Genomic DNA, 13,648 nt, shown 5'->3' on the forward strand with positions numbered 1-13,648 from the left:
TCTAGGGAGTGTCTTGTAGGTTTTCCATAATGAGTCATTCTAGTATGGCAGGCTGCCTTCATAGTGTATCCAGGACCAAGAACCACCCATGAAAACCTCGTTCAATGCATTACACAACAGCTGGTATGCAGAGCTTAACCTAAATCTGTATAGCACGATTATGATTCAACATTTCTACAAGGAATGTTTTTAGAATTATTTAGGACATACAAAACATTTAAAATTATTTATTTTGCTGCCTACATTTGGCCTAACATCATTGGGATTACATCACTATTACATATAAAAGGAACACATACAAGGTGTACTGAAAATCTGACCAGCCTCTCAAGATGATTACCCAGACTGCATACATATATGTATAATGATAGTTAAGTTTTGAGTTAGTAGTAATCTGTTAGTGCTGCCTGTATATGTGATTAGACTGATTACCCCTGTATAGTGGGGTTTTCTGGCTCAAGCTATATGCTTTAAACTGGTCATCTTGAGTAAGTAAGATGATGTTCAGTACACTGTTCTTTTTTCTCTCTCAATTACCCACATTAACGAAGGAGACCACTGCCATCCAACCATTATATAAAGGTTAGGTGTCATTTTCATAAATTAAGCCATGCAGGAAGTTAACTTCAAATGGCTCACTCCCCAGTGTATTCTAGTTATTAATGTGAAACACTAAGAGCTTGCTAATTAAAACTAAATATAATTTTTTCATGGGTTAAATCAGGCAAATATTTCATCATAATATTTCAATACTTTATTGCTAAATGAGTTGAACATGAAGATGATGTGTTCAGGGTATCATTGGGTGTCACCCCCAACAACCTGGTGTTTAACATACTAAACTAAAAAAATATATATATATTGAAATAAACACATGAATAAAGAAAAACATGACGTGTCATACTACACAGAAAACTAGTCAACACAGAATGCTGTAGCATGACAATAATCAACAAGAAATAAAGGTTAGATATTAATCTTTCCATCTACCCAAACTAACATCTGGCAGTTTGTATAATACTTGAATATGTTCATAATTTTGAACAATATCATACTGTAAAAACCTAATTTCTTAAAATAAAAAAGTACATCAGAACTTTATCCCTCTGATTTGAACCTATAATACAACAAATCTTTAGATGAATTTTAATGGGAGGGACTTAATGAACAATGGCATGGAAGTGCATTAAATATTAATTGTCAACCATGACAATAAACAATAAATATTGTTCTTAATGACAGCCCATCATTTTCCAGATTCCAATTTTTTTTTCAACCAGTTACCTGCAATATACTGATACCAAGGATACCCTCACAGTGCTTTTGTCAATTGCTACAAATGTCTTTTCAAATCACTACATTATTTAGGATTGCTTATGTTGCACCTTTTATGACAGTTAGTAAAAGTTCAGGCAGTTATAAAGTGCCAATAGTACATCAAGCCTAGAGTTTTCACAGTGGTCACATCTCCCCATTAACCCTCCTTGCTTGTACATAGCACACAGGCAACCTCTCAGTGGTTTCCTCCCGCAAGATCAAGCAGTGACCCTGCAGCCTCCTGGGCCTCGGCATCAAGTTGCAGGATCTCAACTGTCTCCAGGTCCAGCTCAGCGTCTCCTGGAAGAACCAGGTACTGATATTGCTGATACTGATAATAGTGTAACTCAATGTAACCGCTGTCTGCCAATGGGTCTTTCTCTGAATCCTCGCCAGCAACCTCTGTAAGTTCCACAGGCTCCATAGGGACCAGCTCCTCATGATCTGGTATCAAAGAGCACGGTGGGTTTGAGGACAGAGAATCTAAATCTGATGAACAGTGAGAAAAAGTGATGGAGTTAAGAGAATTATACCATACAGAACCGGTTCAGTCTATGTGACTATTTTAAATATATTTTTTTTCTTTCACAACAAAACAAAACACTGTATTGTTGCATTATATAATTAGAAGTATATGGTAAAAGATGTGTGCAAATAAAGAGAGAGCAAACTGTTCGTTATGTGAGACTTCTTTACTTAAGTGACCCTGTAGTAAAACAGCCTGACACAGAGAGGACGGCCATTATGTCAGGGTGGCTATAAGTTGCTAGGGTAATGTCCGGCTGTTACCAAGGCAACAGCTCACAAACATACCATGTCTTGGAAAAGTGGATAAAGGCTAGCAAAGAAAAAAAGTACATGCAAGAGCTAGCACCATATCAAACACTGCCATTACAAATTAAATTGAGCAAAAGTGACGGTAAAGGCATTTATAATGTTACAAAAGATTTATATTTCTTATATCGCTGTTTTCAACATTGAAAACAATAAGAAATGTTTCTTGAGCAGCAAATCAGCATATTAAAGGATTTTCTGAAGGATTATGTGACACTGAAGAAGGAATAAATTACATTTTAAAATATATTCAAATAGTAAACAGTCATTTTAAATTGTAATAATATTTCACAATAGCACTTTTTGAAATTACATTTATACAGCTTTTGAACAGTAGGGTACATAATTATAAAATAGTTCTAAAAAGACTGTTTACATGTCTGTTTTATTCTGCTAGATTGTACATATTTTTATAATTAACCTCTATGTATGATATTCTAGGTGTTTTGGTCTGTTGTGTTGCAATTGATTGGTATGACGAGATGAGACCAAAAAACACATTTTACTGGACTCTAAACAAAACAATAATATTTTTAATTTAAAGAAGCAGTTAGACTTTCATTAGAGTTAAATTCAAAGTTGTGTTGAGTTGACTGACCCGACATTTCCATAGTCTGATTCAAAATGTTCTGCCCATTATCAGTCGCCTCCAACCTGTTCAGAATGGAGGTCAGATATGCTTGTATCAGTATCATATATCACAATGAAAGAGTTATTTGTTCATCTGGCATCATGCATATTAAATCAGATAATTCAATATTATCCATCATACAGGTGGTGTATTAAAAGAAAGCAAATCAAACTCACAAAACAGGCTTGTTCAACAAGTTGCTGTTAGTACGATGGCAATAGTGTGTTTTCTTAAGAACTTCCAGAAGAGCTGGTCGATATTCTGGACAAACACGCCATAATGAACCCTTACCAACAGACTGTAAAACAATAAAGGAATATTTCATTAAGCAAATTAAGAAATCTATATGAGAGAACATCAGAAAATTGTGATTAATGTGTTTTGGAAGTGGCGCACCTGACTCTTGTCTCGATGTATTCGTTGGAAGCTCTTGCTCAAGGACAAGTTGTGTCGGACAGAGTTCCTCCATCCACCCGGAGCCTCTCTATAGTAGGGAAAGTTGTCGACAATCCACTCATAAATACCTTTCACAGGGAGTCTCTTCTCAGATGAGTCTTCTATTGCCATGAAGATGAGACTACTAAAAGAGTACGGGGGTTTGGCAGGGGAAGGAGGCAGCTGTTGGGCAGGAATGGGTTCTAACGTCTGAGGCAGTGTAGTGATTCTGGGCAGGGGCTGCAAGGGCAACAGGTTCCCTCTTTGATGCAACCAGCTGAGGCAGGTCAGGTCATCCTGGTCAGATACTGTGGTGGGACTGGGGCAGTGTGATCCTCCATATCCCTGAGGGGTTGATGAAAAGTTAAGATAGGAGGCTGGAGTGGTTGGGGAGGAAGGGAGAAACCCAGACAGAACAGCGGCAGGCTGTGGAAGAGAGGGGGATAGAGAAAGAGCTTCTGAATTATTTTGGGGGGAATGTAGAGGAGAATGGGGTGGCAGTGCTTGTGTGTCTTTCTCCATCTGTCTCCCAGCTGCAAGATACAGGTCCACACATTCACCTGTTGAACTGTAGAAACAGACAAACATTAATGCACTGTACACATATAAGAAAGTTAAAATTATTTTTTCTTTCGCAAAACACCGATTTAGAAATTGTTAAATAAATAAGTTAACAAACTGAAGGTATTAAACCCAGGAAGGAGACTATAAAAGTCATTAACCTTCCACAGAAGTATCATTTCTTTCTCGATGCCAAGTACACAAGCGAGTAAATCATTAAGCAAGTCAGTCAACCGAGAAATAGCATACCATTCAACTGCTGCTAAACAAACAGGTATGACGGACAGCTTGCTGTTAATTAATGCGAAATATGAAACGGCCTTTATGAAAGATAAATAAAAATAGTTCGACTATTCTACCACACAACAAACACAGAAAGCCAAGCCACATGGTCTATACACCTGAGAAAATGGCGCAAGAATATTAAGTTACATTTAGGATAATTACCCAAGCATTCATGCTCGCGTGAACGCTTTATGACAAGACAAAAGGGCGAAAACTTACCTAAACAACTGGGTATGAATTTACAGCATTCAGTCTCCAATTTTGTTCTCTTGTAAGTTGAAAGTTTCAGTCAAAGTGTTAAAATATATGCAAAAGAAGCTGTTATGTCTCACACTATCCCGTCCTGTCGGCGCTGTCCTTTTCCACGTTTCCTTGGAAACCAGAAGGACGCTTTGCAGCCGGCGCGCCTCCTGCGACCCCTCCTTATTAAAGAGACAACCAGCGCTGGCTGGATGAAATCAAACGAATGTGGATATATTTGGAGGAAAGCCTTGATGTTGGTACTGATATATATATGGTCTTTTGAAATACTAACATGCTTGTAGCGTTTTGCCCCTGATCTGTCACAGAATATTGTTTGCATCAGTATGCCAACATCAAGTATTTTAATTGACAAGATGAAAACAGTTCTACAGACCGTAAAAGCCTAAATTATGGACTTTATTTTGCTATAAAGAGGAAAACACTGCTATTCATGCACAGATAACCAGAAAAGAAGGACACTTGAGTTAACCATGTGTTCGAGGTTCACCAATTAAATATCACACAAGAATCACAGCACTGGGCAGATAAATTAGCATGCCTCTTAAAAAGAAGTCTGGATTTTGTGACATTAAAGCAGCATGGCAGTCACAAGAGCAGTCAAATTGTAATTCTCATTTTCTCCATGTGAAAACAATGGCAAAAAAACAGGATCCTGTAAAAACATTAAATAATATTTTCAACAACTGATCTGCAGATGACAATGCAGATAGATCCAATATTGAAAATAAGACCACACAAATCCTCTGTGAAAAAAACACAATCATGGTATGTCACTTTTCTGTAACAATGCCAAAATTAAGCCATCCCAGTCCAGCATTTTCATTTAAAAGTTCTTTCATAGTGTAAATACTGTAGGTCATCTGACCAAATGAGCAGTGAGCCAGTAAATGATGATTGGCTGAAAGACAGCAGACGCCACAGTTATGTACAAGCGAAAGCGGGGCTTGACACTCGCTCCTGCACCTATGGAGTCAGCTGAGATCGAAGACAGAATCTTCATTTTTAAAGAACGAACCTGGGAAAAAAAATATTAAAGAATGAAAAATGTAAATGTGTAAAAAAACACCACTTTTGAACCAAATTCCGAAATAAGACTCACAATAAAAAACATGAGGGCACAAGAAGACCAAGCAAGAGCAACAAAGTAGCCATCACTGCCAAAGAGCAGTCCACACAACACAGTGAAAATCATCCTGAAAGACAAAGACAAGAAGAGACAAGAGTTAAATGCTATATAAAACATGAACCAACACTAATTCAATATAATATCCAACAGAAACATACCCCACATATTTGTATCCACTGTAGGCAACAAGGTCAAATGTTGAGAGGTCTGTGTGAACAGTGAGCAAGTAAAGACTGAGCAACATGACTAGAACTTCAATAATGATCCACACCAGAGCTGTGCTTGCACACAAACCCAGAACCTCTGGACTGAACCTGAATATGTAGAGAAAACATACAAATTATAAATCATGTACATGTTATATGAAACGCCTCTAAACATGATGGCAACAACATTACTTAAGAATCTGTCAGTGCTGAATGTATTGTTGAATTGAATCCTATTTAATAGTGTCACATCAGGGTTAGTGAATGTTATAGACTTGTCGACTCAGTGTTAACAAAAATCCCACAGGATGTCTATAAAATGACACATCAGTTCAGTGTGCTCCTAGAATAACTCACCGCTTCTGGATTCCTAAAGCCATTCCTGCCAGCAAAATGTAGGTGATAAAAGCCATTGCTAGATGAAAACAAAAGAACATTTGATGAGGAAATCTTGACTGAGCAAATAACTCAAGTAATATTTGTAATAAGACTATAAATCTAGATATTCACCATTCTAATCTATGATGCATACTATTTGCAAATATGTGACAACTGACGCAAATACAATGCAAGCATAGTTCTGTTGTGCAGCATACGCCTAATGAAGCCTACTACTCAAGGGAGCAGTAGATTTCCCTTCAAATGTCTGTGCCATCAGGACGTGTAATTATTCAGGTAACTAGCTAGTTATAAACATGTTTATAAAATCTCAGAAAGATTCTCTTCAACTGCAACTCTGCATTACTTGAAAAAAGTGATCTGGCTGACCTGAAAGAGAAATCTTGCAGTAGGAGGAGATGTCCACCACAGTGTCTTATCTACAACAATTTTAGCGACTTATTTCAACAATTTTGTTCTAGCCTGTACCAGTCTCCTGCATAATTCACGTAGTAAAAACTGTGCAGCTCCGGTGTCATCATCACACACATGCGTTGTGGTGTTCACGTGAAAAGCATCGGTTGCCATCAGTGGTGTAAAGTAACGACTTTCAAATACTCTCGTTACTGTAACGGAGTAGTTTTTCTCAGTAATTGTACTTTTTTAAGTAGTTAAAAAACAGTGTACTTTTACTTGAGCGCATTTTAAGTGCTGTAACGGTACTTTTACTGCGCTATTTTGCCTAAACCTACCGTCACTACAACGTGATTGGCTAAAGTGAATAATCAGTCTTGTGTCTCCATGCGTCACGCGTGTGACTCCTGTCAAATCAATGATAGCGACCAGCCTAAAATGAGAGGAATGCACTCTTTATGAAAGGGGGTTGTTGGTTATTGTATGATAACTGCAATCATGAAGTTGCCTTAAACAATTACTAAAAATGGACTGCAGAATATTCAACATTTTCTAATACATGCACAAATTGTACTGTTAGCGCTGCACAAGCTCGCGGAGCCATCTGCTGGAAATACTTCATTTAGCTTGATTGTTTGCCAGTCTTCAAAGTGCATTAGGCATTAACTGATCAGCACTGCTAGATTTTTATCCCTTACATTGATTTCGTGAGCATGTAAACGCATTAAACTTTCTGTAAGCTAATTGACGTTCATATTTTAATGTAATGTGTTCTCACATGGCGATTTCAAATTGTAGTACATGTAGCAAATAACTTTCATAAAACATCAGATTTATATTTAAATAAGATTTATTTTTTTAATTGCAAGCAAAATTAATCCGTGGTGAAAACTAATTTAATCGATTCTGATTTCTTAAGTGTATTCTTTTTACAGAGAAAACATCCATTGAAATTAAAGCAGTACAATGAATGTGTCTTGAAAATAAAGAACTTGTTAAAATTGTTAATGTACCACATTTTGCAGCCTTTTTTAATGAACTGCAAGAACCTCTAGCTACAGAATGGTTGTCATAAATGTTACTAGATTATTGGTTGCTTTCTCGAATATAACATGGCTGTATTTTTTGTGCTAGCAGTAAAAAAATAAAATTAAATAGTCAAAGATATATTAAAATACTGTTGGTGATCTTGTTTGTTTGTTCTTACTGAGAATCCTCCATAACAGAGTAAGCTACATTTTTAATTTGCAGGGTAAAGGATGGAATAACATTCATAGCATAATACTCACTACTTACTACTCTTGAGTACTTTTAAAATAGCTACTTTTTACTCCTACTTTGAGCAGTATTTAGGAAAGGTACTTTTAGTTACTTTACTAGAACTACATTTTTTGACAAGTAACTACTTATAAATTGAGTATGCTTTTCAGTACTCTTTCCACCACTGAGAACTGCAAACAGTCACACTGTTACGTAACAGTACTGTGGAGACTGACACAGGCTAGAATGAAATAGTTGAAGAAAGTCATTATTTTTGTTTCTCGTCACGTAATCCAATTAAGGTTTAACCACTGGAGTCACATGGACTATTTTAATGATGTTTTTACAACCTTTCTGGACCATGAAAGTCTTAATTAAATAGCTGTCTATGGAAGGAGAGTTCTCTGATTTCATTAAAATATCTTAATGTGTGTCCCGAAGATGAACGAAAGCCTTATAGGTATAAAATGACATGAGGGTGAGTAATTAATGACATAATTTTCTTTTTTAGGTGAACTAACCCTTTAGTTGTATACATAGATCAGTAATTTGTCAGGTTACTCAAAATAAATAATAAACGTAAATTACTGGGTATGTAGAGATCTGGAGCATTGACGTCATGGCGAGGTGTTAGAGGAGTGTCTCTGTGGTAACGTACTTCCCAGTCCTGATGATATCCCAAAACATACAGAAAAGCAAAAGAATATATTAAATCAGTTTAAAGAAATGCAAGATAAACCTTTTTTTATATATTTTATATATATATATATATATATATATATATATATATATATATATATATATATATATATATATATATATATATATATATATATATATATATATATATATATATTTACAATACATTGATTCAAGACAAGTTTAAAATAAAGAGATAAGATATTAAAACTGATTAAATAAACGTTATGTGCTCCATTTAAACAATTTTAGTTTTAAGAATAAACAATTGTCCAGCAAAGTAGTAACTGTGATTCAAATGAGAAAATAATGTTAATAAACTTTAATTATCTCTTTGATTGAGAAATTTTACCTGATGTGTGTATGGGAAAATGAGAATCAACAGTTTCTTCATAACATATTTGGTATCAACTGCAAATAAATACTTCAACTTGTTCACTGGCATGAATCGGTTAATCTGCAGAAGAGGTTACAATCAATTACAAAATAAATAAAAAAATCAATTACACAATTAAAATGTATGAAACATTTTTATAAGCTAGATGCAATGCATGATTGAGATCAACATAGCATATTCTGCACTTCCTAAATTGAGATATATCCAGCTGCAGCCCGCAGCACTGCAGTTTCAGAACACCAGTTTCAGAACCAGAAGCGAGCGGCAACACTCATACACATTGTTTTCATATAGATTTTAATCGGATCGATGTTTAACATATTTTAACAACAATACTTTTAAATAAAGTGACTTTTCTATTTATATCTTTAAACAAGAGAAACCAATGAGATGTGAACAGACGCATGAAGAGTGTGATATTTCTGTCATGATGTGATGGTGAACGAATATTGAATTAATAAAACGTATGCATTTTATTTTCATGGATGAAAACACTCATTTTTTTCAAGCGTTTCGGCAGAAATGGCATTACATTAAGAGTCACGAGTTTGTGTTAAGATAACTATTTTATTTTTATTATGTGCTTTTTAAATTTGTTTTAAACCTACTATTTTAGAAATATTTTATATATGTCCTAATACGGAAACACTTTACAACATATACATTTTTCTTTATATTTTTTTTAAAATAAAAATTGTGTATAGTTTCCATGAAGTATAACTTTTTCTTTCATTGTTCCTGCATTGTTTTCTGAGCATTGTTGCAATGTGAGCATTGTTGTTCCTGCATGATTCCTTTCATTCATTGTAATAGTTTCCATTAAGTATCAACTTTTTCTTTCATTGTTCCTGGTTGGTGGAAAGATCTTCTGTCCTCCATACGCACGACAGAATCACTCGCTTCATTCAAAAGACAGGTAAAAACTCATCTCTTCCATGAGCACCTAATCTTACATTTAAATTTTTTTTTTTTTTTTTTTAACTCTTTCCTCCTCTATTTCTCTTTTCTTCTTCCCTTTTCTGTTTTTTGCTACTCTGAGCGGTATACAAATCTTGGTATTTGGGGCACTTTTGGTGTTTCTTTGCCTCTTCTTGACGGATCGCTTCCTGTTCTCCCGAGTTGTAAGTCGCTTTGGATAAAAGTGTCTGCTAAATGCATAAATGTAAATGTAAACTGCTGTCTTTGCATTCATTGATATTAAGTATGATCAATAGGCTGTGTTTAAAATATTGATCATTGTACATGCATATTAAATAAACATAATTGGGACTTTAAACTTCATTTAAAAGTATTGTTGTTAAATATTGTAGATTTTTACATTAATCCGATCAAAATCCATGTGAAAACAGCTTATATTTAACATTTATGGGTAGCACTATGACTGTTTAAGCCCCGCCCCTCACTCCCGGTTCTGTGGATGGGGTTCTGAAACTGGTGTTCTGAAACTGCGGTGCCGCGGGGCTGCAGCTGGATACTACTGCCTAAGTCAAACATGGCATCTCACCTCTTTGTTCACAATATCCTTGCCTTGACTGGCAAGTGATGAGCCATACATCATGGCAGCATTGGCCATCGGATCTGCAAAGAGGCTGCCCCCTCCAGACTCTTGACCACCTGCTGGCACTTCAGCCATATTATAACCTGAACTGTAGAAGTTCTGGTTGTTCATGGGTGGAGGCCCAGAACTGGTGTCATCAAAAAGAACTGGCCCCGCACTGGGTGGAGATGCTCTGGCTCTGGGTTTTGCTGCATGGAAAAAAACAGATATACATATATATATTTGATACTATGAGAAATCACTGATAAAGCAACATCCACTTTAAAGAACTTTCAAATAAAATGTATTATTGCTGACTGTTTATGCTTATCAAATACTAAGATTTTTTAAATTTAATTTTTACTATGACCTGGCTGTTGTATTTAAACATACTATTTTCATGTGATGTGGCAAAGAGTTCAACCTGCACGTCATCAAACTAAGAGATCAAATTAGTTTAAGATAACCAATCAGTTACTTTACAATCTGCATTGTACTTTGGTGCTAAACTGCACGTAATGTAATCATTTCATGCTTTGCTGATTTTTAAAGTACAGTATGTTGTTGTCCACGTATGTCAAATACGTACTTGCCCGGTATCCGTGGTGTTGAAAATCCATCTTCTCTCCTGCTTTGAATTCCAAAAATAATTTGATTAGCTTCACCACCAGAAAAATCCGCAATCCAAGCGATTAAAGTCTCCCCACTAATATGTTGCATCTGATGTCAACATCAGACTAGTAATAAAACACTAGCTAGCTATGTTGCTAATCTGAAAGATGGCTAAAAAAACATGTCGGGTTAATCTTGAATGTGTTACCAAAATGATTACAAATACAGTTATCTTAATGCGGATACGAACGATTGGTAGTCAAGATTATATAAATTTGAAATATTGTTTTCTAAACAAGTTCTCCTGTTAGCTTATACTCACAGATACGCCTTCACCCTTAGACCCGCCTCGCTTTGCGCCTCATTGGCTGATGAGAAATGTGCCTGCGTGGCAGAGAAGAAAAACATCACGATTTCATTGGTTAGAATCACGGTTGCGTGGCCTGAAGTTCTTACATGTTGATTGGCTGTAAACAAAGCAATCAAAAGGTAGTACAGTCGCGTAGCCTAGTACTAGGCAACCAAAAGGAAAATACATAACACAGTAAAACAGTAGGTTCACCGGTAATTTATAAAGCGTCACATTTCACTCGCGTCATCCCTTTTCATTAAATGTATGAAAGGATGGCTTATTGAATATTTAAATAGTCCATGAGCCATAGGGAGATCGGGTATAACACTTTTTTCCCTTCAGCACCTAAAACTAGTCCAGGGCCGGCGTTTGCTATAGGCGAGCTAGGCGGTTGCCTAGGGCGACAATTGTGTTAGGGGCGCGAGCGCGCTCTAGTGCCGCGCATTACTACCCATTAAGCATATAATCGGAACAAGCGAAATACAACATAATGTTCATTAAACATGATCATCATAGGGCGCCCCCTCAGCCACACGTTTTATTACTTATCAACCTGATTATTAGATTGAATTGATGGTGATTATTGATTATTAGTTCAGGCGTTAGGTCAGGCAAGTGCTCATCTTGCGCGTTCATCAAAAATGAGGCGTCTAAACCCCGCGGATGCACAGGGACGGAAAAAGAGAAAAAAAGAAAGGTAAAATTGATAGAGAGCCCAGTATAGAGGTTAGTCTTCTTATCTCAGCCAATAATTTGTCAAACAAAATAAAATTACTTAGTATCAATCTTATCAACTAATATTTATTTTATAAATATTATTAATATTGTCACTAAGCTATCACTTGCTAGTTTTCTACATAATTACTATACGTATTGCAAACATAACTTCACTGACAATAATCTACAATAACCTACATGGATGTCATTTAAATATCAAAAGTCCAGTTCGTTATGAATATGGATAACGTATGCATGTTATTTATGAAAAGTACAAACGCTCTGTACGTGGGCGTCGGAAGGAAATAAATACGGCCTCTCGTTTTTTTTTTTTGTTTTTTTTTTACTGGAGCAGCCTAACGATAGATGCCATATTATTTACATTAAAGACAAATATGCTGTGTTCACCTAATTCTTTACAGTGGCTGTAGTGTAGTGGTAAGATGCACGGCATCAAGGTTTGATGCAGATCGGTCAGTGGTTCGATCCTGCCTTTTGCCACACTCGCTCTATTCCCTTTTCCCATCACATATCAAATTGGAAAGGCATATATTTTTAATAAAAAGTGAGAAAATGTTTGAAAAGTGGAAATAAAGCGTCGAACGTGTTTAATAATAAGTGCTTCTCGGTTAGGGGTAGGCCTAGGAAAACAGACGTGCTGAATTAGAGACGATAAAAGTGAGTGGAGTGGGGAGGGGTGGGGGGCGCAAAACTCCATCTCGCCTAGGGCAACCAAAGAGCTAGAGCCGGCCCTGAACTAGTCTACACCTTTTTTTAGCTACACACGTCTGAAACGTTTAGGCAAAGTTCCCACATTTGTTTGCTACAAATGGAAACAATTTAAATTTCTTCAGCTATATCAAAGACTTTAAGAGATGATGAAAAATACTAATTGGTCCTTATGTTAGAACTTACCCCACTACTACTGACTACTGGGGTAGGTTGTAACACATACTGGGGTAATTTGTAACTTAACTTAAAGGTAGACAAAGTGCACAAACACTATAGGCTACTCCAAGTGATATGCCACAACAACAGTTGTTTTTAATGAATAGCTACAGCGATAAAATATGTGTGTGTGAATATGGGGAGTTTATGTGCATATTGTGTGTGTTTATAGTATGCACACGCGTTTGTTTATGCATGTCTGTAAGTTCACGTGTGTGTGTGTGTGTGTGTGTGTGTGTGTGTGTGTGTGTGTGTGTGTGTGTGTGTGTGTGTGTGTGTGTGTGTGTGTGTGTGTGTGTGACAGAGAGAGAGAGAGAGAGAGAGAGAGAGAGAGAGAGAGAGAGAGAGAGCAAATGAACATAACATGCATTCTGTAGAATTATTAAAATCACAAAAATAGTTGTTGTTTCAAAACACGTGTTACAACCATGCCACTGTCTGTCACCCATTGTTTATAGCTGTATAAGCATCGTGCTTTAAAATTAGTAGGAGTTTGATAAACCATTCTTTACTTTGAACTGATAATATAACTCGCACATCATTATCTACAACGGTAGAAGTAGGCTACTAAACAAAATAGTAGTAATTTAGTGTAATTTAACCCTTTTATGAGAATACTAACAATTAAATATCATGGAAATTTCATGGCAAATACAATCTTTGTAATATTTCTTT

The 13,648-nt window shown here is 36.1% G+C and overlaps 2 protein-coding genes across 3 annotated transcripts; both read right to left on the reverse strand.

Moving 5' to 3' along the window:
* Positions 1–527: 527 nt before the first annotated feature.
* si:ch211-145o7.3 (forkhead box protein N2) lies at positions 528–4,569 on the reverse strand. Its single transcript, XM_067457699.1, has 5 exons — positions 4,283–4,569; positions 3,179–3,785; positions 2,959–3,080; positions 2,750–2,805; positions 528–1,806 (listed from the first exon to the last, which is right to left on the reverse strand). The coding sequence occupies exons 2-5, from the start codon at positions 3,737–3,739 to the stop codon at positions 1,514–1,516; spliced, it is 1,032 nt and encodes a 343-aa protein (XP_067313800.1). The 5' UTR covers positions 3,740–3,785; positions 4,283–4,569; the 3' UTR covers positions 528–1,513.
* Positions 4,570–4,702: 133 nt separating this feature from the next.
* yif1a (Yip1 interacting factor homolog A (S. cerevisiae)) lies at positions 4,703–11,340 on the reverse strand. Of its 2 annotated transcripts, none has more exons than XM_067457700.1 (9): positions 11,279–11,340; positions 10,934–10,975; positions 10,312–10,553; positions 8,763–8,867; positions 8,300–8,378; positions 6,017–6,074; positions 5,612–5,767; positions 5,427–5,520; positions 4,703–5,342 (listed from the first exon to the last, which is right to left on the reverse strand). In XM_067457700.1, exons 2-9 carry the CDS (start codon positions 10,962–10,964, stop codon positions 5,184–5,186), a joined length of 924 nt encoding a protein of 307 aa, XP_067313801.1. In that variant the 5' UTR covers positions 10,965–10,975; positions 11,279–11,340; the 3' UTR covers positions 4,703–5,183. The 2 variants fall into 2 exon arrangements, with proteins under 2 accessions (XP_067313801.1, XP_067313802.1); XM_067457701.1 differs by having other exon boundaries at positions 10,934–10,972; positions 11,279–11,330.
* Between the last annotated feature and the right edge of the window lie 2,308 nt (positions 11,341–13,648).

The sequence above is a fragment of the Pseudorasbora parva genome, chromosome 11 (genome assembly GCF_024679245.1).
Source record: "Pseudorasbora parva isolate DD20220531a chromosome 11, ASM2467924v1, whole genome shotgun sequence".
NCBI lineage: Eukaryota > Metazoa > Chordata > Actinopteri > Cypriniformes > Gobionidae > Pseudorasbora > Pseudorasbora parva.